At 32.9% G+C, this 25,343-nt stretch overlaps 1 protein-coding gene across 2 annotated transcripts in view; it reads right to left on the bottom strand.

Annotated features, from left to right (window-relative positions):
- Window positions 1-24,278, bottom strand: part of LOC124359633 (GATA-binding factor C-like) — a 118,872-nt gene extending 94,594 nt beyond the window's left edge. For both annotated transcript variants that reach the window (XM_046812540.1, XM_046812549.1), the window contains exons 1-2: window positions 24,009-24,278; window positions 3,461-3,721 (exon numbers count right to left, since the gene is read on the bottom strand). In XM_046812540.1, the coding sequence (XP_046668496.1) occupies window positions 3,461-3,719 (259 nt within the window). In that variant the 5' untranslated portion in view covers window positions 3,720-3,721; window positions 24,009-24,278. The remainder of the gene's footprint in view (window positions 1-3,460; window positions 3,722-24,008) is intronic.
- Window positions 24,279-25,343: the final 1,065 nt, after the last annotated feature.

Genomic DNA, 25,343 nt, shown 5'->3' with positions numbered 1-25,343 from the left:
TATTCGAGTGAGGGAGCATATTTTAGAAAACTACTAGTTATCCACCCGAAACACAATGTAATTGTTAATTGCAGAGGTCGGAAGATGGCCTCAGGACTACAAGATCGAAAGTAAAAAGAGGTGCAAGTACCAGGTACCATACAGTCTGGACAGGACCTCCACATTCTTGCCCGTAGTTCCCACGCCGGCCGCCGCGGGCGCTGGAGACGCTTTGGTGTCGAATTTCACCAAATAATTGACATCAGACAGCGACTTTTTGGTGGACTGTCCTGTCCCCCAGGAACACGGCGGTGGAATGCGGCGTCAAATGATCCTGTGACATGGTCCTAGGTCCTGGCTCTCCACAGCATCCTCGGCCTACTAAAACATCGAGTTGATGACGGGTGGCGGACCCTACACAGATATTTACAGTCCTAACACTCCTCTGAGAGTAAGTTTGTTCTTTCATGTTACTCGGTCTTGAAGGGGGGGAGAGGGGAATAACCACCTTCGCGTTCTTTCTAGAATAGAAGTATCTGACAACATTGATCGAATTTGTTTTCGAATTTAAAATACATATATATCTACGCCTCCTGAACTTTTGTTCCTTGTTCTTGTTCCTAAGAAGTGTCGGTACGCGCTGTTAATGGTTTTTTGCAAAATCATATGAGACATGTTTCTTTTATGTATAAAACAGTTAATCATATTAAGGTAATTTAAAGTACCATAGTCAATGTGAATAAAAGTATGGCTAGACTACTCGCTCAGACTTATATTAACTTCAGTTATGTTAGTTAGGACATAGCTATTTTATAAAATTCCGAGCTTGTGTTTGATAAGTAGCAAAACATTTAATAGAATCTTGCAAATTTGAGTATCTGATTTGTTTGCTATGGAGTAAGGAAAAGCTAGAAATTCTAATGTATTTCCCATCAGAGTTTGAAGTACCAGAAGGAGGCCATTGCCGTTCCCCGAGATCCCGCTAGGCCGGACCTGGAGCCACCACCGTGACGGCAAATACAGCCTTGCCTTCTGAGGAAGCGAAATTACCGAGTAAATGCGGCAAATCAGGTTTCTATTAATGTAGACCTTGCTTGAACATAACAACATAATTCCGGCTCATAATTTACGATTCAGCACGCATAAGTCCGGTATAATTTGAGCAAAGCGAGAGTACCCCGGTCACGCCGCCTCGGTACGACCATGGGCGGTGGGAACCTCGGCTTCCGGTGCGTCTTATCGGCGTCATCGACATGAACAACAGGTACGGCAGAGGACATCACGTGAGACAAGAGTGTTAGCGTCGGAGCCACGTCACAGAGCACTGTAAACAGAAATCCATTATTAAAAAAGCCCCAGAGCACAGAGTGAAATGAACGTCCGTACGGGACCGACGAAACACGGAAACGGACAGGACAATTAATCAGCAATAAGGTCGAGGCGTGTGGGTGGGTGAACGGAGAAGCGGGCGATATTGAGCCTTACCGGTGGCGCGTGTTAGATCGTGGGATCAGATAGAGTATTACCATATCTCCAGTGGATTATCTACCCCCTCTCTCTGGAAGGGTGCAAACCGCGGTGATGCTCGGCGGACACGCTAGCGGCGGTACCGACAGTCCGCACATCAACGTCAGTGTTTACAGCTGGCGTCGACTTTGTCTTCTCGCGATGAAGATACTGTAACAAGTACCAGACGTCAAAACACATTCCGAAGCTCCACTTTCTTATATTTATTGCCAAGTGGAATTTATACTGCTTTCGTCCCTTCTTTGTATCGGTAGATCCCACTATCTTTATTAAATATCGTCATTCCTCATCGACTTAAAATGGAAGTAACTTAGCTGTTCGTGACATCTTCATTTTCTACTTATGCCAGGTGAACTGATCAAACGGTGTCACTTTATACTATTCCGGAGATATTATCAACACTAAAATGATAATCTGGCAATGAATATTACTGAAAAGGTACAAAGCCGAGTTACATCCAAAGTTGAACGCCTCGCAATCGAGAGCAGCGTGAGGGTCTAACTGAAACCTTTCCGCAAGTGGTGCGATGGAGCAGCTGCGAATATTCAAATAAGGGAGGGTTTTTGTGAGGATAAATCGCTCATGTCCGGCGTGCTAATTATGGAGAGTCTAATTGCAGAGCGAGTCTTACATTGTCCGCAAGTAAGAACCGCTGTAGAGCACCGCCGCCCGCCTGGCAATCTCTAGTCGGTTAGATACAGTTCACATAGCGCAAAGAACGCATTTGTCGCTGAAGAGATTTTTTATATTTCGTGAGAATTCTATATTCTCAATGGTTGGAAACGTCACATGGTGGGTAGGATGTGTAAGCATATAGTGTGTTCACACCTCATTCTAAAACCATTCACTTCACTGCCATTTGGACGAGGAAACAAAGAGCTTATCAAAAATAGAGATGCTATCTGATGGTGAAGTTCTTGTCTCCTTTCACACCGAACGTTTTAGCACATCATCACATCCCAAATGTGACTAAAAATAACTGTAATTGAGAAATTACAGTAAAATAGAATCATTGCAGTGTAACTATTTGAAGAACTTATACAGATTTAAGAAAAGGACGCAAATACTAAAGTCCTTATTAAAAAAGAGGAGATAATTTTGTTAAATACGTGTCTCTAATATCACCCCCAAATCTTGATAAATAGTTCATATTCAATATCATAATTTACAAAATAAAATGCTCATCGGTAGCCAAAAGAGGCCAGAATCCACTATATGATTGTTCAATGTTCGGACGACGCTTCTGAGAGAAACTTATCAATCCGGCGACTCGGCGGATATTTCAGATTTGATTTGAACACGTCGTAACGTCAACTAGTTTGTTCATCAAGTTGTACTTTAATTTATATTCATGTGACCGGTACCCTTGTTGAACGTTATCAGTGGTAAGGTATAACAATTTAAATTAGTATCTCTAAGTTGTTGTTAAATACCTTTTTGTTATTGTACTATCACAGCCCTTAAAATGTCTTCCACTAAAGAAATAAAAGTAGAAAATAATTCCTAACTCCAAGAGGAATTATAGGCAATAAAAGTAGCATATTTTTAGAAATTTTGTATAAAATCAAAGTAAGAATACACCGCAGTTTAAAAAAGAGTAAAGTTTTTATTATAGTATACGAGTTAAATTTAATGTACGAGTTAATTAAATATAACTTTTAAAAAGTTAGTCCACTAAAAAGTTATTACTAAACTTATTAGTTTAACTTATTATTAAACAGTTATCATCATAAGTTAAATGCAGTTTTAAAAGTTGTTTAAGAAAATTAAATGTTATGTACAAAAACAGCCCTTTATTCACATATCTTTCATACTTTCAGATCTAATCCCATGGGTCTGATATTAATATAACCCAAATTGCTATGTTTAACTGTATACAATTCCTCTCGGAATACAAAAATGTTTCTAGCTCCTTATCCCTCCCTCCACCCATAGGTTCTGTAGGTTCACTCACCGTGCTGAGCAGCGTAGGAGGAGGCGTGTTGGTGCAGCTGGCCGTGGTAGTAGCGGCTGGTCATGGTGACGGTAGCAGCGCGGTAACCGGGGTAGTCGCGGCTAGCTGCAGGCTCTAGGGAGGCTGCTGCGGCGTGGTGGTGAGCGAACAACGAAGACATGTGCTCTGCCACACTCAGCTGGGAGTCGCCCTCCTCGCGGGCAGTCACAGCGCTATCATACCAACTGCGGTGGGGAGACTCTGTCATCGTCATGTCCATATCTGCAAGGGAGGAACACCACAGTTATTCAAGAGGCCTTCAACTAGAACTATGAGTAAATTATTATAACCTCAAAGCATGAGATGAAAGATGAACTTTACATCGGAGTCCCTTGGCAGCCGAATACGATAGATAGATAGGCTTATAATTTTTTCTTTACCTAACCATCCCTATAGAAAAAGACTATAAATATGGCCACAAAATAAAAAATATATACTCATGAGTAAACCTTTAGCTGAGTGAATTACAGAACAGTCTATACCGCTACTTCCTTAGTAGAATTTTATATTCCGTGCATTACTGATATGTAGAATATTGAAAATTTAAGATTTATGACCCCATAATGAAGAACAATTACGATGATTTCGTGGTAAATATTGTTCTTAGATTTCTCTGCAGTTTAGCACAAATTATATATATATATATATATATATATATATATATATATTTATATATATATTTATCACTGTTTTTGGCAAGTATGGGTTTCACTAGCATACTTTTTAGATTGTATTGCACCCCTGTAAAACTTTTAATTACTTCTAGATCCGTTTGAATTATATAAATTATTATTTGAAAATTCATAAGTTTGTAAAGTTTTGTTTGATCGAATATACATCTGAAATTAAAATACAAAACTACTATTAAAAGCTAACAATCTGCAAGTGCTTATGTAGTTATTAAAAAAGAGGATGTAATTTTGTTAAATCCCTGTCTATATTATCCGTGTCTTTATGTCATTGACAATGTAAATTAAATGTTTTTTTTTTACAAAATATTGCAAAATGGTTTGCTAATTGCCAAAATATATAGACGTCAATCTGAACAAAAACTGGCTTCGGCAAAGATTATGTCCTTTAAATATGAAAAACGATTCAATTATGTATATTAAAGTTAGTTTGATGACAAAGGTGGTAAAGGTATAATCCCTTCAATTATAGATGTCATGTTAGCTTGGTGTTGTAAGTAGGACATGACATATTCCAAGAAATGTTCACTATCGTTTAAATTGCATAAATCTCGTTATCATTTACATTCCGGAAGAAATAATAAAAAACACATAACGTGCATTCAGTTGATCGTTTAGTTTTGTTCTAGATAAATGAAACAGAATATTCCTTTGTGTTTTATGTATGCAGTTATAAAAATTAAATCTCTACAAATAGATTTAAAAATCACATGAAGTAGTTATATGAATGTCTATTGAGACAATACAGTTCGGAAACGATAAGTTGTAACTTTTTCAAACAATGTTTTTCTAAAGATCAGATTATTGGCTGAGCGTTAGCAACCTTTCACTAGTGGGGTTGAAAACGTTTATTTTCTGTATATCCGTTGATCTGCGCGATATCTTAAGAACGAACTGACATATAGATTTGAAATTTTGCATAAAGCTTCAATTCTATATAAGCAACATCGAGGTCGATGGGATTTGGCTGAGCGTTAGCGAATATTTTTATTTTGGTTTCATGGGTAACCATAGTGGAAACAAGAAAATTCCAGAATAAATACATTTGTAAACATATTGAGTACAATAATATGACATTTTTTTAACGAAGGACATCAACACGTGCAACTGCAGACATGAAGTTTAGCATAAAACCCAAGCGAAACCTGTTAAGCGACACGTGTTGTGGCATACCCTCATGTTGTATTAGTAGTTACTTTGTCGAATTACGTACATTCCAAAACCGAGAAAATGTACTAGCAGAATGATTCCTCGTAATGGAACCGACTGGAAATTACAATTAAGTGATGAAGACTAGATAGTAGCGGTGTCAATGTTAATGTGCTGGAAGCACCGGTATGTTAATCTGTGTAAAATAACACTTAACACCAGTAGTTTGGCTCTGTTAAAACACTAGTTCACAACAGGTTAATGCGCGTTCCTTATTAGGAAGCGATGCACCATGAAGGTTGTGATTCATGAGGTAGTCCACAATCTGATCTGGTGGAATAAAATATACTAAACATATGTTCAGCTAGGTGTAAGCTAGACTGGCTGTGGCTGAGAACATAAACCGAGTACTCAACATACATGTAAGGTAGGTTATTGCGTGTATTCATTTTATAGGGTGGAACAGTTAGCGTTAGTTTAATGATTAGTAAGAAGCATAAAGATTTTATACTCAACTCGGTAGAAGCGGAAAACAAAACACTGGTTTAATATACTGTTTGATCTAGGGGGTTGAATACAAAATATAGACAAATTTCAGAAACATATTCTTCTGTGAATCTGAGTCAAGCACATTACTACCAATATCTTTCATTTTACTTAATGTTTACAATACAATACAATGTTACAATAAGTTTAATGTTGTCAATATTGTTACTAGAATTAAATAAATACTTGTAAAACGTCAAACATACTTTCCTAACATAAAACTTAAATTTACATAGTTCGATGGAAACATAACACGTTAGATTACAATAAAAACAGTTTTAATCAAATTTGAAAAAAAATAATTTCATTAGGATGATTACATCGAAGTTACTTGCACATGAACTCCAAAACAGAAAACAATTACAACTGATAGATGAAATTGTTTTGGCAGGAATGAAGTCGTTAAATTAGTTTAAATTTACAATGTTATCGTTATATATTTTAATCTATATAATCGTTCTAATTGTTGTTCTAAGGTTTTAACTTGAAACAAAGAAAATTTAACTTTAAAATGAAATTACATCATTTTTAGGATTCTGAAGACAAGTATTTTCAAATTCAATTGAAACCAAACAAATACGTAATAAGCAAATATGCTCATAATAGTAAACACAATTATAACTCGATAACCATTAATTACACTACATATTAAATAAATAGTCTGAAATAAATATTAAATCGAATGAAATGTTCTATATTGGATTAGAGCGACGCTGTGACCGTCGAGGACCAAACATTCCCCCCACAGGATCAAGGATGAGACCAGAGCGCCGTGGAAAGGATGGGCCTGCTCCTTCTGCCTTTGGGGGGAGAAATCATGCGACAACATACACAACCGCATCCTCGGAATAGTCTTCCGGCCTAATGTCTTCCTTGTACTTAATCTCATATAAGCCTCATACACATATCATTAGTTCAACGGTTCAACATTCGAAATATTACCAGGTAAATGGTATTTGCCTATTTAACAATAATAGTAAACATGCTACTGTCCTACAATTGGACAATATAATGAAAGATCACAACATATAATAATTATTTACGTGAACTAAATAAGTACTTAGTTGATCTTTGATGATTCCATGAAAATAGTCTCAACTTAAAAATCCTTTGCAAATTTGTTTATTGGAAGTACTAGACCATAATTATGAGAATATCTACTTAAGTTTTTACTGTAATTGCTGCTTAATGTAGACTTGAAATACCCCTATTACGAAGCAGTATTACATGCAGACTTATTCCGTTTAGCGCTGGTTTGCGGTTTTGAGTATAGAAAAGACGTTTATTGCAGTAACACTACATTATATATAGTGAGTATATGATGTGCCACTCAATGATACTCCTTCTGGCCAATGAGTATCAACAAATAATACAAAAAAACAGCAATGTTAAAATTCATCATGATTTTTCGAACGATATATTTTGCTTGTTGTTTAGACAACGTACAAAGAGTTACATACCAATAATTAATAAATGGTTGTGGTTCCCACAAGTTAGTATTATGACATGTATTTTATTTTTAGGAAGGAAGTGAGTCGGTTTTATTCTAAGTAGAGCCAAATTTGTGAGGATTAAACTCAATTTTCCTGTACCGAGTTCAATGATTCGAAGCACCGTTGGAAGGTACTTAGGTTAAGCTGCACCTCATACCGGGCCGTTCACTATTTATAGCGAGGTATTTAATATTCCATTATTATAGTATCGCTGGGATTTCCAACTATCCGGTCGGGGGAGAGGGACAGACGCCTTTCCCCACAGAAATATCCTCGCTGTGCGTCGTGGCATTAGCATACACCGATACTTCACACATGAATGCGCCCAAATTAGGGTTTGGATAAAATCGAAGCCGATTGAATCAGCCTCGCGGTGATCGACTCTGCTTAGCGAGATTTATTGGGCTCGTTGCTGCGATGTGAGTGAGTGGTGGACCGGTGGGCCGGTGGGTCACGGTGGTCTCGGTGGGCAATAGTAGCCTACACGTGTTTTGTCCCCGACGTTGATACGGGTATAACTCAGCTCAATCAAACCTCGGCTGCCTCGAGAACGCTTCTATCAGATAACGACAGGCGTTATCAGCTGACCACTGCTATCAATCACTGGAAGAACTGTCCCTGCCCCCTTCCCACCACCGCCATGCTATTCCTTTAGTCTTTGTTAGTCAGTTGGTTGTCCAGGTGACATATCAGTTTGTTACAGTAGTATTTGTGTGTAGAGAGGAAAGTGTCACGTTGCAACCACACCTAGGTGGAAATTCTTCCGAGGATGACAAAGAATTTAACTGTTGTGGCATATAAAGTTTAAGACATACCAAACAACATAAGGATATAATAAGTAATAATGATTCCAACTACAATGAATAATTTTTTTTTCTAAAATATTTGTATCTGTCAACAGTTTATTAATAACGTTCTTGTAACTGCAACAGCATTCAACAGCATGTAACAACGTTCGTTGTTGTAGTTGTAACAGTCCTTGACAGCAATTTTATGTTATTAATTGGATAGAAAAAGTTACTATATCCTATAGAAATAAAATAAGACTTTAATGGTCAAAGAAAATAAATAACTTCATGTATGATTTGTAGATAAATACCTAGGTAAAGGATATAATTTATAAATGAGATATTGAAACTATACACACTTCACTTTTAAAATATTGTTTTTACAATATTAATAATCTTTATATTTAACTTTGCATAATTGACGTAGATATCGAATTAATTAAATAAAATATAGAACAGTTTTCTAATGAGAACAATTTGTAATTTCAGCAAATAGCCTAATATTTATAAATTGGGATAACCAAAATTTTATAAATTGCTACAAAACACTCGGAGCATATATTTTTGATAATTCAAACAGAATATTGTTAACATTTTTATACTCTTTACTTACTTCTGTAATAAATTAAAGCGCAGGCATATTGAGATTTGTTAAGCCTATTAGAACAAATCGTGAAATACATAACCCTCATATTTCTTGTCATTTTCATGTGTTATGGCTGTAATTTTTGTCAAATATGCTCGGTAGTAAGTTACGTATGTAAGTAACACTGACATAAAAATATAATTAAAAATTCGTATTGCAGAAGTCGTTGGCAAATAAATACCATATCATCTAAAGGTAAATTTACTCTTAACGTATGTAAAATTTGCAATTTTATAAAAAACTATATTCTAAAAATAGTTATCAGGGTAAATCATAATAGAATAGTTTTAGTTCTTGAACTATGGCATTGTAAAATTTTAAAATTACGCTTTACTTTTTAAAATGTTCTGATATAAAATTTATTCTGGGGTCATAATTAACTTAATCAAAAAATTACACCTAGCCCAGCATTTTAGTTAATTTAAGAGCATTTTACAAACTTCTATAATTGCTCTTTCAGAGCTGGATCTTTTTCGACTGCCCTTACGTTTAATCTTTAATAAAATTAAAATTTTTGTTTAAAAAAAATTAAGAAAATGTTTAGTACTAGGAGGGTTAATAGCATCAACATAAATATACAGTTTGCATAGTGTAAAGCAATCAGATTGTGTGTTTTTTATTGTTATTATTTTATTCGTATATTTTATGCAAAATAATGAGTAGCGCGTGGTTGGTCTTAATGAGGGAAAGTCGACAGGCCATATCTTCCCTGTTGCAACCGCAATGTAAAATGTAGCTGTAGCTATGAACTATGTCTGATGATGAAACCGTTAATTATATGTACAGTAACACTAATTACAAGCGTAGTTAGTACGGTCTTCACAGCTGTTTGACAGGAGCAACGACGAGACGTAACGTGAGGACGTGCCGTCCCTGACTTCTGCCCCAGACTTTCATCCCTAAACAGTGTTTAAGAGGGTGCGCCAGTAAGCTGCCGTGCACAGATCTTTGCTTTAAACTGTGATGATGTAAAAAAACCTGCGTTAGGACCTCGTTTAAAATTTTTAAAAATTTACTTCAGAATCTTAAATTTTAGAGTCTCAGTGCTAATGTATTTTTGTAAAATGCAATCGTCTATTAGGAATAATTGTTTGAAATTTATATTCAAACTAGAATTTCTTATGATATAAAGGTATAAATGTAACAGTTTAAAAAAATAAAACTGCCTTTCTAGTGACTAGAATTGGTGCACATTTCTCATGTCTGGGTTGGTGTATTGTCACAACGTTGGCTGCAATACGAGTATTTGATAGTTTTTTGTAGGAATTCACTATCAAATGAAACTCCAAAATATTATTTTCTTGTTCCGTACCGTTGAGTTGGCACAAATATAAGTTTAGCTAAAAGTTAGATTTGTAAAAGTTTATTTTGCAAATGAATTGATTCAGCTTAGATTAGACGAATGCAAACTATTATATGTACTTGGTTGCATTATGAATTATTTCAAATCGCTGAAAAATTTCTATGATCTTTATACAGTAAAGCCCTTATTCGCTAACTTAGTGTGCAATCTGCCCAATCGCCATAGATGCACTGTATCGCTTGTATTCTTCAGCTATCTTGAAAGTTGAGAGATCTTCAGGCATTACTAAATCACTCAACTTTCACTCCATGTTTTCAAAAACAAAGCAGAGCAGTTTATGAAAACAAGCGATTTCGGAAACAGTCGCTGGATTACCAGCCGTGGCCGTTACTGTAATGGACAGCAAACAAACTAAATTGTCATAATAATGTACCGGGTTTCCCTAACTATTAAGGTGAGAGGTAAAAGGCAGAGGGAAACACGGTGTGAAACATACACTTGTGGTTTTCACACATTAGCCTTAGCTAAACCCACAAATATAAAGTTGAAACTGAATAACTGAATAACTTTGTGGAATCTCCATAATATAAACTGTATCGGCTACGTGCATACAAGCAGAGTAAGTCAGTCAAGTGAATCCAATATGTAAGAAATAAAGCTAAGGCATTAAGGACCACATCAGGAATAAAACACCAGCTACATACAAGCCACAGTTACAGCTTAGTAAATTCAAAATAGGGTTAAGGTGGAGGTACGCGGACTTAAAGTATAATAAATTAACCATTTACGACGTTGAGTCATTCATACAGAATTGGGGGTTTAGATAGAGATAACCAATTCAAGTTCTGAGGTTGCATCAGCGCGTAGAACTATTATTGTGATATAGTCCGAAATGAGGTTAGAACAGCTGAGTAGAACCAAACGCATTCAAATAATGCTGCGTTGTACGTTACGTAGTTATAGTAGATCAATAGAACGTAAATTGCTAAGAAATTAGCTGAAAAAATAATCAAGTAGTTGTTCCTTGGAACCAACCATACAGAAATGAGGATGTGCAAGTTACGTAGAGCCAATCAATTTCACCATTAAGTTTCACCACAAGATAATACTCTCTGAGATATATTGAAAAAAATCATAAATTGAACTATGTATACCATATGTCCACATTTAATACTGATAAAGAAACTTGCGCACTAGTCCGCAGTTATTCGCGTTTTTCGCTTATTCTGCTCTCTGTAAGGATAATGGCAGAGTCAGAACTGACTGTCAAATACATTAAATGAAAATTAATAAAGTAAAAAGTGTAACGATTGCCAGTCGTTTTATGGAATGTACCTGTTAATTTTACATTGAACCTTTTAATGGAACGAAACTATTTATATTTACATACTTCTAGGTGTAGAACAAGGCGACTCATGTCTTGTGAATTACATTACTGTATTCTTACCCCAAAATGTTGTTAATTAAAAGATTATGATTAATGATTATGATATAATGATGACATATTATATTACTGACATGAATGATTAATATTGGGGTTACAGAATCTCATATCATCAGGCATTACAGAAAAAGTTTCATCATTCACAAGACGAATACGTTTCTTTTACAAACATAGCAAAACGTTAATCATCAGTTAGTAACGAATGAACAAAGCACTAAATTTATAACCGTTGAACTCTTTTTGCCAAGCAGGAGTAATGTATTCGCATTTTAGCGATTTAATTATGATAAACTATTTTAAATATAAGGATTGCACCTTGGCATTCCAGAATTTTCCCACATCATCGTTTAGAGTTTCCCAGGGGATTTCAAGGCGCTACACAATAACGCAATTATAACATTTAGTAATTTACATTTCATAACAGAGAAGTGGTGGTACGCCTCTCCGAATCTCCTCCGCCAGCGTGGGTGCTCGCTGTATTAGCAGCAAACGCAACAATTTCTGCTGTAATGAAGTCGGTATATAATGTGCTGTGCTGTGTAGTGTGTAGTGTGTAGTGTGTACGCCTGTACCTCTCGGCCGACCGACTGCGAAGTCACGCGGACTCACTATTGATCGCTGCCGGTTCCCACATATTTAATGGGCTTTAGCATAAACTCCATTGCCACCTCGCGCTTCTTTCTTTGCTCCACCGAAAACCGCTGTTTTATTCTGCAGGGACTTGGGTTCTGCGCTCTGTAACCTTAGTGTCGTTCTGCAGTCGCTGAGAATGTACTGTTACATCCACGAACGTGAATTGTAATTTTTCACAAAATGATTTGAACTACGAGTAAATACTATTCTAATCCCTAATTCTGTGGGTATTGCTAATTTAATTGTATCCATTTAATTGTATTCCATTTCAGGTTACATTTTTGGGTTCCAAACTTGATTTGAGTTAAACAAATTAATATTATAACTTTATATAATAACTCCGTTTAGAGATTGTTTGTGTGTTTACTCAAAATTATAATTTTCATAATTGAATATTGTTTCAATAAATAATCAATTAAATAAAACATAGTTCAAACGATGCAATTGTAAGTTTGTGTGGATGTTGGTCGAGTTGATGAATAGTATAAGTAAAACTTGAAACTTGCGTATTTAATCCGGTCTTTAAATGAGGATTATTTGTTATCACAGATGACAAATCCAACAGAAGGTATCCCAAACAATACAAACACATTTATTTCTTGTTTATAAGATACGGATGAAAATTGTAAAAGTATTTGTCGTTACAAAAACTCAAGTCTTTTCCAATTATAAAAATACAAATACTATTTTATTAAACATATTTTTTGCTATTAAAATTTTATGAAAATTGTTAATTTTTCAGTATTTAACAATTAGTCTACTACCAGCACTATTAACATTTAGAATTAACATTTAGCGAAACATAAATGATATGGAAATCAATTTTCACGATTATTCCATAGTCTTTAATTTAAGTACTAAAGATATTTTAATACATAAATGAATTAGAAAATACTCATAGTTCATTTAATTTTCTTCAAGTAAAATGTAGAATTCAATAAAACATAAACATTGAGTGCTGCTTTTTTAATCGTCATGTATTAATATTATAAGTACAGAATCGTCACTCAACGCTAAAAAATGTATCATTGTAATATATTTACTTTTGTATAAATACCTTAAATTTGCCGTATTCACCTTATAGTTTGAAACTTTTTAACTATGCACGTTTTGCACCTAAATTGAACCACTCTGATGGATAGAATTTATGTGTCTTTCAGGGAAATATTATACGTATTGCTGTTCCGGTAGTAATTGAAAATAATTGAAGCAAACAATTATTTCAAAAATAGCCTTGATTATGTTTTTCTTATATTTTTATATCATAATATTTCATTATAAATACAACTTACCTAATGACCAAAGTAATTTATTTTAATGTCATTTAAAAAAATATATATACTTTTTGTGTAATACGAAGTAAACTACAAATATAGTTTGCATATGCTCTAAAACAATTTTTAAGATTGATATTACTCTTTAATTCTTGTTTAATCGTTGTTCCAAACGACCAATATTGAAATAAATCATCCGAAGAGGAACATTTAGCACATTTCTCATCCAATGAGAATTTGTTACACAAAATTTAGTTTGACCGTAAAGAATCATAATTAATGTTCTTTGACGACTAGTAGCTGGATTACATTTATAATAAAAATAACGTTTAAATAGCTCACATAACAGGTAATATACTTTAGTTTAAAAATACATTAGCTTCCACATATAAGTCCAGGGAGAGCTTTTAAGCGACCCATTAACCGAGCTGTTAGAGTATAACAACCCTCTACTGCGAAACCCTTAGACGGAAGGGAAACTATTAATTTTCCTGGAACTGAACGGTGTCGATGTTATCATGTACTTTAATTGTTCTGGGAATATTGTCTCGGCACTTTCTTACATTCTGACACTCCTCCTGGCTACCATCCACCGACCACTGAAGCAGCACGTCTTCGCGGCAGACGGCAAACAGTAACAAGGCTCGGGCCAGTTAGTTCTAGGTTCTGGCCATTTTGTCTGCACAATATTTATCCCGTGTCCTGTAGATCCTCGAAGGAGGCCGTTTGCTACATCAATCTCATCTCAGTTCCTTTTTTGCGGCAGACATTTCCATCTCGAGTGGAAATTGCCTTTCCGGGGAAATCACTCTGCTCGTTAAGAGCGGTTCGATGGAACGTTACCGTCTACGTCAAAGGGTCGACACCGCTTTTTTACATTAAATTCTCCCATGATACGAATAGGTGTTGTGTGGCCTTAAAAGTCAACAAATGTAATTAGCTATTTCTTTTTGGGTAAGGAATTTTTGGAAGTATACTGAGAGCAGCTTACGTGAAAGAGAGTTTGATTCTTTTATAGTCAAATGTACCGGGTTTTTAGGAAGGTAACAGGAGTTTTTCAGACGCTTGCCTTTGTCCAGCGATAAAAAACTACTGGATGTGTAGGTATTCTAAATTTAATCTCATAATAGCCCTAATTCTCATACGGTATTCCACAATGTTCTTTCATCGTACCATAATCTACAAATTTTACCATGGCCTCATTGTTTGAAATTTACGAGTTGTTAAATCAACTATCAGTATAAAAAAAACAACTGATTAAAAATTAAAATTGTTAAAACTGTTCCAATTTGTAAATAAGAGTTACACGTTTGATTAAAATATTTCCTACCCATTAAAAGATTTTGCAACATTAGAAGAAAAATGTGATGAATTTATTTACTATAGAAGAACACTAGTACTGTTCGCTGTATTGGTTCTTACTTCTTGCAGCTTAATCTTTCACTGATATGATTCGGAAGCCATGCGGTTTTAACTGACAGGAGTAACTAATTCCAAACTTCCCCTATACTTACACCAACAATACAAATAAAATTTCATCAACTGATTAATTGTTACTAATTTAATTAAAACTGAAATAATTAAAACCACTAATTGTACAATTTGTACTCTATTCCGTATTACATTCCGTAATAGAAGCTGGATTTAAAAATGTATGAATTTCCTACTCAAGGAACGTCATCTGCATAACCAATAAACATTTAATGTTTCCTAAAACAGGGTTTTATTGAATTCAAATATTTACCACATTCAAAATTGGTGATGTATTCAAGGAATCTTATTTCCCGAATTTTTATGAACAATCATAAATAAATAACACAAAACTGTTAACAAACTGTTCTGATGCAGACAAACAGGCTGATATTGAATACCATTATAATATTGTAGTCGCTTCAATATATTTAGTTAGGTAGAAGCATTGCTTTAATATCCGCAGACAGACTTCGGCTTTGAAGACGTAAAGTTAAAAAGTTAAAATTTTTTGTATATTTCTAAATATTATGTAGTTACCGTCTCCATTTCTGTAATCCATTCCTGATTTAAAAAAATAATTATAACCACGGCCGTGTCATGTGACAACTTCTTCGCCACATATTTATTTGTCACTATAAAAACTTCGATAGACAAAAATATTTACAGATAAGTAAATAAGTTTAATATAGAAGGTTATAAGATAAAAATAAATAATTATAAGGAAATATTTTTGAGAAGACGCGTACAAATTCACCTTAACCGTCAAAATGTCTTATTCTAATCTCATAAGAAAATTGTGAGCTTCAAACACAATTTCAGTTTTTATACAACTTCGAACACTTTACGCCTTTATATATAATTGTAGATTTATCAATGATGTCTCATTTTAAATACATTGTTAAGTAACATATAAGCGCTATTTATTTTCATATTAATTTATACTTTTTGAACATCTGAACGGCAAAATACACAAAGAACTTAAGTTTTTATGAAAAACTAATAAAACATTAAAAGCATTTGGAGCGTGTTATTCATATGTTTCAAACGAAAATTAGCTCACAAATAGTGCTAAAAAAACAGCGTAAAATTATTTGAGATTCCACATTGTTCTTATTGGGTTAGAATTGTAAGAAATATATAATTTTAAGATATCATTTACTTGCATCCAAACGCAGTTTGTGTTTCATCGTTTGAATATTTAAAAAAATAAGCTATTTTAAATACAAACCAAAATCGGTTGGATGCGAATTAATAAGAACTTGTATCAATACAAATTGTCAAAAATGAGTAGGTAATTTCAGCTGGTACTACCAAGAAACAGTTCTTCCTAAAAAAAAAAACACAGACACACATACAGAAAACAAGATACCATTATACTTTTTATGACATTTTTTACTTATTTCGATCTGACAAATAAAATGGTAAACTTTAATACAGTTATTTGTGGACCCCCTGTATATGACAGTAATATAAACTAAAATTTATTTTCCTGTACTTATTTTATACTTTAATAAAATAATCCGAATTTCATATTTTATTTTATAATCTTTAACTATAATTAGTTTTTAAATTCAAAGATTAAAAAAGTTAAAAACTCCAGAAAGGATCCGCTAAGTACAGCGAGTTTCGACTGCTATGTGACGACGTAAAAAATAACTCACTGCGTTTCTACAAACAAATTTTTGTCTTTTAAACTTTTCTAGATAGTTTCAAATACTCAAACCAAAAACATATTCCATTAAAAATAATTATTTTGAATTATCTTCCCAGAATACACAATTTGTGTTTCAACATTTTCAAACAAGTGAGTGTGTGTTTGTATCTGCTAGCAATAATTTTAAATAGTGATAATTGAAGAATGGTAGCCAATTCAGTATTGGTAACTAATTGAGTCGCATTGTTGTTTATTCTACTCACCCAAAATGTTATAACATTTATTAATTCCATTATTATTGTTTTTTTTTTCTTCTTTTTAATTTACACTGGAACGTTTTCAAAATATATGTTGTACAGTTATGAAAGTACAGTTTTAAGTAATAGAAGTCTCTCGGGGTATGTATGTTTCGCAGATAAGGTTATTTATTATTGGATATACGAGTGGACGTCTGGACGCGTATATGCGTTTCTCTTGTCGCCCTTAAAAGGTCTCTTAGTAACAATGGTTTTAAAACAACATCTAATTTACTCCAAGCTCTGTCATTATAAATCTATTAGTATACAACTAACATTTACGTTTGGTTTGGGAAACTTCCAGTTGATAACATAGTAACGTGCTTTCCTATGTTTTGTAAACTGTTTGAAAACAAGCCCGTTATTTTTAGTTACGTTTTAACGCAGACTTTATGGTGTTTTTGTAAACATAGATTTATATTTGGAAGGCCTTGTATTGTAAGTTCCTAGAGTTCCTAATATCGTGTGTAAAATTTAGTTTACAATTAAATGTATGTGCCTAATTAGACTTTTGGTATTTGTTTTATACTTTATTCAGTTTCTATTTTTCTTTTTTTGTAAACCTGCAATCTTAATGTAAATTTGTTTGTTCTCTTAGAACAAGAAACTTGAAATTGCACTTATTCATAAAAGGACTATTGCGCTAAAACACCATGCTTTTCAAATTGAAGTTTAATGCAATCATTTCTTTGACAACGTTCCATCCAAAACATCTTTCATCAAAAACGACAAAGGTTTGTTTGTAAGAATGTTTTAATTTTAAAATCGCTGAAATTTATTTAAATACAGAAATAAATTAAAATTAAAATTATTTGCCAGAAATGTTTTTTGTAATTGATTGTTATAAAAATATATTTATATTTTATAGTAGTAAATCTGATTAGTTGGCATAACAAAACTACAACTGCTACTAAATACATTTTATCAGCAAGGGACATTGTAATTGTCAAAATTACATAATTTAAATTTTAACACATTCAAAATCAAATAATCTACAGCCTACTTTCATTTATATTTTTTGCAAATTTCATTCAAAGTGTAAGGCTCAGTTGCGTACGACAATGTATTTACATATTTTGTAATAAAGACAAAACTGAATTTATATAATAATTTATATCTTCATGAGTGTTACTATGTTAGATGGAGTAATTAACATATTATTTAGTTGATATGTATATAATATCTTACTATGGCAGAAGGCGTTAAATATTAATGTCAAGGTATGTGTTGGTATTCTATCTTCAACTAAAACTCACAGTGAAATTGTGGCTATAAATTGAGGTTTAATGTAAAGTAGGTAATATGAAGGTAAAACTAATTTTAATTAGTATACTTAGATTATAAGATAAAAGTTACATTGGCTATATAATGACTTTTTAAATATAATACTATTAAAATTATTTAAAAAACGTAAATTTACTCTCTTGTCTTTCTACTAGTATACGTCGCTAGATATTAGTGTGATTAGGCAAATTTTTACCATAAAATGTATTCTTTTATTTTAAGATAGCAGATATCTTATTCTATTCGATTACTTCACTAAAAGTAATAACTAGTTTTAAGTATGTTATTGTTATGTTATGTATACACTTTCTATTTCTATTTAGACGAACCAACACAAACAATATCTTAGTAAAAAGTTATGTCAAAAATTAGAGATATTAAATTAGTTAATATTAGGAGTATTCTTCATGAAAATATAAAATTGTTTTATAGAAAATATAAAATAAGTATATTACGTCAAGGCGTAATTCACGGTTATAATGATATTTATAATGTCCGAAATTTTAGTGAAAGAGTACGTTGTAGTAGCAAATTTTATAAAATATTAAGAAGATATATAAGTGGTTGTATCACAAACGATTGTATCGTTATTTTTCCTTTTTTAAACTAATCATTTTTATAAAAACCTTTACGTTGTACTACTTTGACATTTGTAACATTTTACTACATCATAATATACCGAGAATGTGGTTGTTCATTTGAACTTCAACATACCTTTTTATAAAGTGGTTTCAATACTACTTTTATAGTGTCCAAGTATGGGTACGCAAGAACTTTTATGGGTATTACTTTAGTAACGTATTATACCGGTTTCCAATTATAGCTAAGCGTTAGACGACCAATTAACACTAGAAAATCTATGAAATAAATATCGTTTACTACAAAATTTCTACATTAGTACGTTGTAATATTTATAATTCATTCATCCAATCATACTTCTATTGTTTCTCAGAGCTACAGTATAATTATTTTGAAACTAAAATGTATAAGTGAACAATTGAAAAAATACAAATTCAATGAAAAGCCACAGAATGAGTAAAGAAAACTTGTTCTTTCACTGTTACACCGGTAGAACTAGATTGAACTAGTAATATCATTGCATGAATGATAGCATCACTTCTTATGTAACAGTAATGTAATAATCCCATTAAGTAATGCGTTCATGTAGACTCTATTTCATTAGAGTAGTCTAAATATATTACATTCGCCCATTACGAGTAATCAAAGCTGATCGTAATTCAATTTTAGTTTCCATTTTCCAATATCTCTAGGATGGACATATTACACAAGGTACACAATTTTATTCTTTTTAGACGATATAATACTGTTAGAGTACGGCAAAGTAAATATCATCCAACTAATTTGTGCAATACACATTTTAAACGCAAGTAAGTGACGTCAATTATAAACGATACTATGTGACGTTGTGTGTTCGAAGTTCTTCATAGTGAAATAAATTCTTTTGTATCTGTTCGATAGAGATCTTTTACAAAGAAATATTTAAAAATATTTATACAGATACTTACACACGTTCCGTGGTTTCATTTTAATACCATCGTTTGTAATATTTTAACTACTTATCGTTATTATAACAAATTATTTCCATTAAACACTAGCATCTACTGTGATTACTTCTACTTTTAACAGACTACACCATAATCTATATAAAATTTCATAAATAAGAAATTTGTAATTTATTTTTCTAAGACCTGATTCAGGTCTCTCCATATCCTTTACTAAATCAATTTTCAAAATCTAAGTTTAAATATTTTAAATACAATATTGTTCATTATTGCATTTAAATGAAAATATTGTGTATAATATCTTAACACTATGCTCAGCATTGAATTTCCAAAATGCGTCTTCTGCTAGTTTTCAAAATGTAAATATAAAACTTGTGATTGTACCGAGCTAATGCATATAACAAGTTATGTCACTTATAACAAGGTATGTTCTGCTATAAAGTGACAGCTTATAAAAGTTCTCGGTTTGTTACAGTTTACTAACGATGAGCATTACCATACGCTGTAACCACCACATTGCCATACGCGCTGCACACTGTTACAGCGTATTTGTTATGCAGCCCGTATGACAAGCGTATGGCCGTATAACTCAGCTACACATCGTATCTTGCATACGTTTCTCACTGCAGCTAAAGGCAAACGTTCATCTTAGAGTGGATACATATATTTTGTTGATTCTACATCTCAGGAATTTATAAATGAGTAAAAGTTGAGGTGAAACACGAGAGGTCATCTCTACAATTTAAAAATACTTTAATGTTAACTGTTCAACAGAGAAAAGCAGAACTTCATATATAGTTTATTTAAAATTATTACATCTACATTTTAAATTAAATATATAAAAATGGTTATATATATATTTAAATATCGAAATAAATTAAATAAATATATAAATTGAAATAAATCTAACGTATTTGTATATGCATACATCGATTTATATGAATTTCCAGCACATACAATTTTTTTATTTCAGGTTGTAAGTCCTACACCTTCTGAATTTAGTTTTTTCATGTTGTCAATACGTCATTGTTAAAAATATTCTTTGAGCTTTAATTTTAATTTTAGTATGAATATTGTATAGCCTAATCATACAAAAACCAATTATATAGGTGGAGAGGAAAGTAAAATATGAACTATAGGGGACACCCCTTCCTGATCTCGCTGTTTTATTACCATCACCTTTGTTCGTCTACATGAAGCCTGGTAAATTATGATTATTATAAAATGTCACAAACATTTGAAACAGTGAGATTACTTTTAAACCAAAAGAACCGCTCAGATAACATTTAATTGAATATGCCTATATAAAACACCAAGTGTTTATTTTTTTTAATATATTTATTGAACAATCGAATGATTGTTGGGATGTATGTCTTAAAATACGTTTTACAATTTTATCAACAACTTCACAATACGTTTCAATGTGTGTTTTCAGATTTCACCAGATTGTATCCATTGTATATCAGAGTGTGATAATATAAAACTGTATTTAATTACACAGAACATTTTCTTGTCTTGGGATGAAAACTATTTTGAAGACTGGATCAATAATATTTTCTCTTTTGAGTGAAATGTATGTAAAATGTTAATGTAATTCCCTCCCCCCCCCCCCGAAAAATTGCATATCTTAGATTTTCTTGTTGAAAATGATAAAACGTTAACTAACGTTAATTTCACAGCGTGTGAAAACATGGTTGTAACAACAGCTGTTCTGATTATTACAATATTAACTAAGGATAGTTTTCCAAAGCGAAGATGAAGCCGCTCGGCATTGTAATAAATTGTGTTTGTAGTTATGTTTTGTCACGGTGTCTACTGAAACACATATAACTTGGTTTTTAATGTGTTTACGCTTAGCATTAAATCGTGTAAACTGATTTCGAAATATTCTTAAAAACATAAACAGTAAACTTAAAGCAAGCTGGAATTTTGTTTAAGTGGCGTTTTTAAATCCTTTGTTAATGTTCTCTAAGAAGAAAAAGATTAAAATAATGTAGACTGTTGTTTAAATAACCAGACATTAACTTGTTAAAACTGTTTAATTATGTTTACATTTAATTTATTTATATTTCAACTGCAAAAATAAAATGAGTGTATTTACTTGGTAAGGAATTAGTGAGCACTAGGAATAGGTTTATTCTTTATTTGAAGTTTTTTACGATGGAATGACTATAAACGATACATGATTTTTTAGTGTTTTTTATCACTGAAAAATGGTAAATGTCTGGAAAAAATTTCTTTATTTTCTTATTGATTTCACACAAAAGCAATCCATTTCAATTACACTTTAGATTTTACGGATTCATAGAATTTGGCCTATGATAATGTGTGACCAAAACGTTATTTTAAACAGTTTCAAATGCTTAAACTAATAACCAAAGTTAGCCTATAAGATTTAAAAATAATGCAACTGTCAAAAATACACACGTCATAAAATTATTATATGTGTTGTAATAAATCTTTATTACTCCAAAAACACCTTTCTTGGGATGTTTTGAATCTTAGTGAAAACGTTTTAGATGTGACTCTATTGTTTTTAATCATGTTGTACTTATAATATTAAAATTACCTTAATACATGTTTGAACAGAGATAATTAGTTTTCATAAACATGCATTACAATTATTCCGTTAAAAAAATACATATCACAACCAACTAAGTAATCATTAATCGCTGGACCGATTGTAAGAATAGATTTAAACGACTGGTTTTACTGAAGTTGACACGGGAATGCGCTTGCGGTATAGATACCAAGTACTGGATCATTTACAGCCTTTTCAGTTAAGTGCACGCTTCCATTAAATAGTTTGTGTATTTATTTAGTACGCTGATTAAATATTGATTAAAGTTTTTATAAGAGTATAAATGTTCCGTTTCATAAGATTGTCAAAATAATGCTTGAATCAGTAGAATATCGTATTTAGCTAGCCTATCCTATTAAGTTATAGCCTATCATAACCAGCCTTTTAAAATTGTCGTACTAATAGCTATTGGCGCTACTGTTAGGCAGCTTAAAGATTTAATCTATTTTACAAGACTTTAACTAAAGTTGCAGCTGTGACATGTAGATTACAATTTATTACTAAATCACAAAAATAAGATACTTCATGATTTTATGTTTATAATTTAACAACAGTTTAGGTCTAGCCAGTTATAATTGTAAGGTGTTCTGTGCATGTTTTATATTAGAAATAGTATAGAAAATAGTTCAAATAGCCCAAAAGTAACTGCAGTAAATGTTTACTTTAACCACTTCACAATATCTCACGCTTTTACTGATTCTAACTGTTTTATTATGGTTATATTTAGTTTATTTTTACAGAAAATTATAAATCGTTTAAAAGGACTGCGGACATAAATGCCATAGTATACATGTAGTTAATTTATTAGTGTTAAATTATCGACTGATGTTAAATATATTTTATTTAATATTAGATAGCTAATTCTAAAACCTTCTACAAGACATTTTGGTTTATTTGGATATTTAGGGCTATTCTATCTGACAGAAGAAAGGTGACTAGCTTAGTAATAGTTTAAATACTGGAGATTTACTTTGGAAAAAGTCTCGTTATCAATTTATAAATAAGAAAATATAATATTCTAACCTAAATAATGTTCATAACAAGTTAATTGCCAGTTATATATAAGCAATTTTTACTTATTTAATCCTTCACACACGAATTAATCTAGGTTTTGTGACTAAATTAGACTGTAATTGACTTTTATTCAATCCCAAGACGCTTATTTCCCCCCTTTTTCCCCGCACCAACGTTTTATTAAGTTGTACTGTTACTTGGAAACACAGTACACAATTACTTTACTAGTTAAAAAGCAATATTTTCAAGTTTAATAATGTGGTATTCACTTAAAATTATTATTGTTCTATTAGCCAGGTTTGATATGGTAAAACTCTGTGTTAAACACATTTTATCTCGTGGACAATATCACATGATATACGCTGTTTGTTGCAACTTTGCTCTGATATAAATGATATTAATGTTACACAGATTTTCTCCCCTTTCAGGATAATTGTAAAAGTGCGAGGTTACACCGGTACCGCGTATCAGCCCAACAACGGGCCGCCATCATTCTGCATACATGACAGCTTGCGCCTGCGTCCGTGAGGTGATGTTTCACACCTTTTAGGTTATGCCACAACTTTGTCTTCACAGGTTCGTTTGTTAACAACTTCAAATTTTGAAAGCTCGACAAACCTTCGTGTATTATGAAAATCGAGCAGCCGTATTTTTTTTAACAAAACTGGTTATACGTACTCTACTAATTGAAAGTATTGTGAAATTGTTCCCTGATTTACCTTATATAGAGGGACAGTCTAGCAGGAACCGGTGGCGGTCATCACTAAAACTGAACCGTAGATCACAAATCACACCACATGTCTAACAACAAACTAAGATCACAGTCCAACAACACTCGGCCGTCCGGGGCGCGCGCGCGGGTATCACACTGTCACAGCCGCGAGCACATCGTCCGCATCGGCCGCCTACAGTCACACATCAACAGCTGTTTTAATTGATAAAACAAACAATCGGTGATATCGGTCGGACGATCTGCTCGGGCCGATCGGTTATAGAGGACTGAACCGATTTCTCCGCTCCCCGTCGTTCGCCCCCCCGCTCGGCAGTTTCCGCCACCACTCGTCGCTCGCCCCGCCCCCCCGCCCCGGCCACGCCCATTTCACAGCAAGAAGTGAAATCGATGGGAAAAAATAATTGGTAGGATTTCAGTGTCTGTTTTGTTAAGTTTAAGCAGGAATAAAACAAAACGGGCTCGCCCCGGAGATGTGCCATATTCCGGCCAGGTTTGTGCCGTAAACCCTGACTATGTACTCCGTGTTACAACCCCCAACCCCCCCCCCACCCACATCCACACCTACATTACCTCACACTGCCGGCACTGTTTAATAGGGTAACTTCGGTTTCATTGTATTGGGCTCTTTGTCATCTTTTGACGTTTTGTAGCTATACTATCAGTGTTCTTCACTGGCAAGTTTGTTACATAAACCCCTCGACGCGACTTGTACACTACTGTATGCTTCGTATTACTATCCTAATTTGAAACTAACACAGTACAATAAATTTTAGACATTTCAGACATTTAAATTTTATAACAAAATACCACTGTCTATAGAGCATGAATTAAATTACAACATTAAGTCTGATGGTGGTGATAACATGCTCTACACTTACCTCTTGCATTCTGTAAGTAGGCAATATAACAAACTTTAAATCAGATGTATTGAATTATAGTTGTCATGTTTCAATTACTTTTGCAATAATAAAAATATGTAGATAATAATTTAAAATAAATCAAACAAATCATCAAACAACTAAAAAAAATCTGTGTAATTACTTAATCAGATAAATATCTTGTTTTAATTTTTAAATTATTCCTGGTCTGCCGCATTATCGATTAAATTTTGTTTTAGGCTAATGTACGGTATTCATTGTTTAATTGTTTGTTGTATGTTTTTTTTTTAACTAGTAGTCTACTTAAGCAGTAAATTATGGAACACAACTACGTTCTTATTTTACAGCTCTTCGTAATTTATATATATATATATGCGATCTAGTGAAAAAAAACGTAAAAGCAATCTCATTCGGTGTATAAACATTACATTGAACAATAAATC

The sequence above is a fragment of the Homalodisca vitripennis genome, chromosome 1 (genome assembly GCF_021130785.1).
Source record: "Homalodisca vitripennis isolate AUS2020 chromosome 1, UT_GWSS_2.1, whole genome shotgun sequence".
Taxonomy (NCBI): domain Eukaryota; kingdom Metazoa; phylum Arthropoda; class Insecta; order Hemiptera; family Cicadellidae; genus Homalodisca; species Homalodisca vitripennis.
Note: the sequence above shows the minus strand (reverse complement) of the source record. Positions and strands in the feature narration are given on the sequence as shown.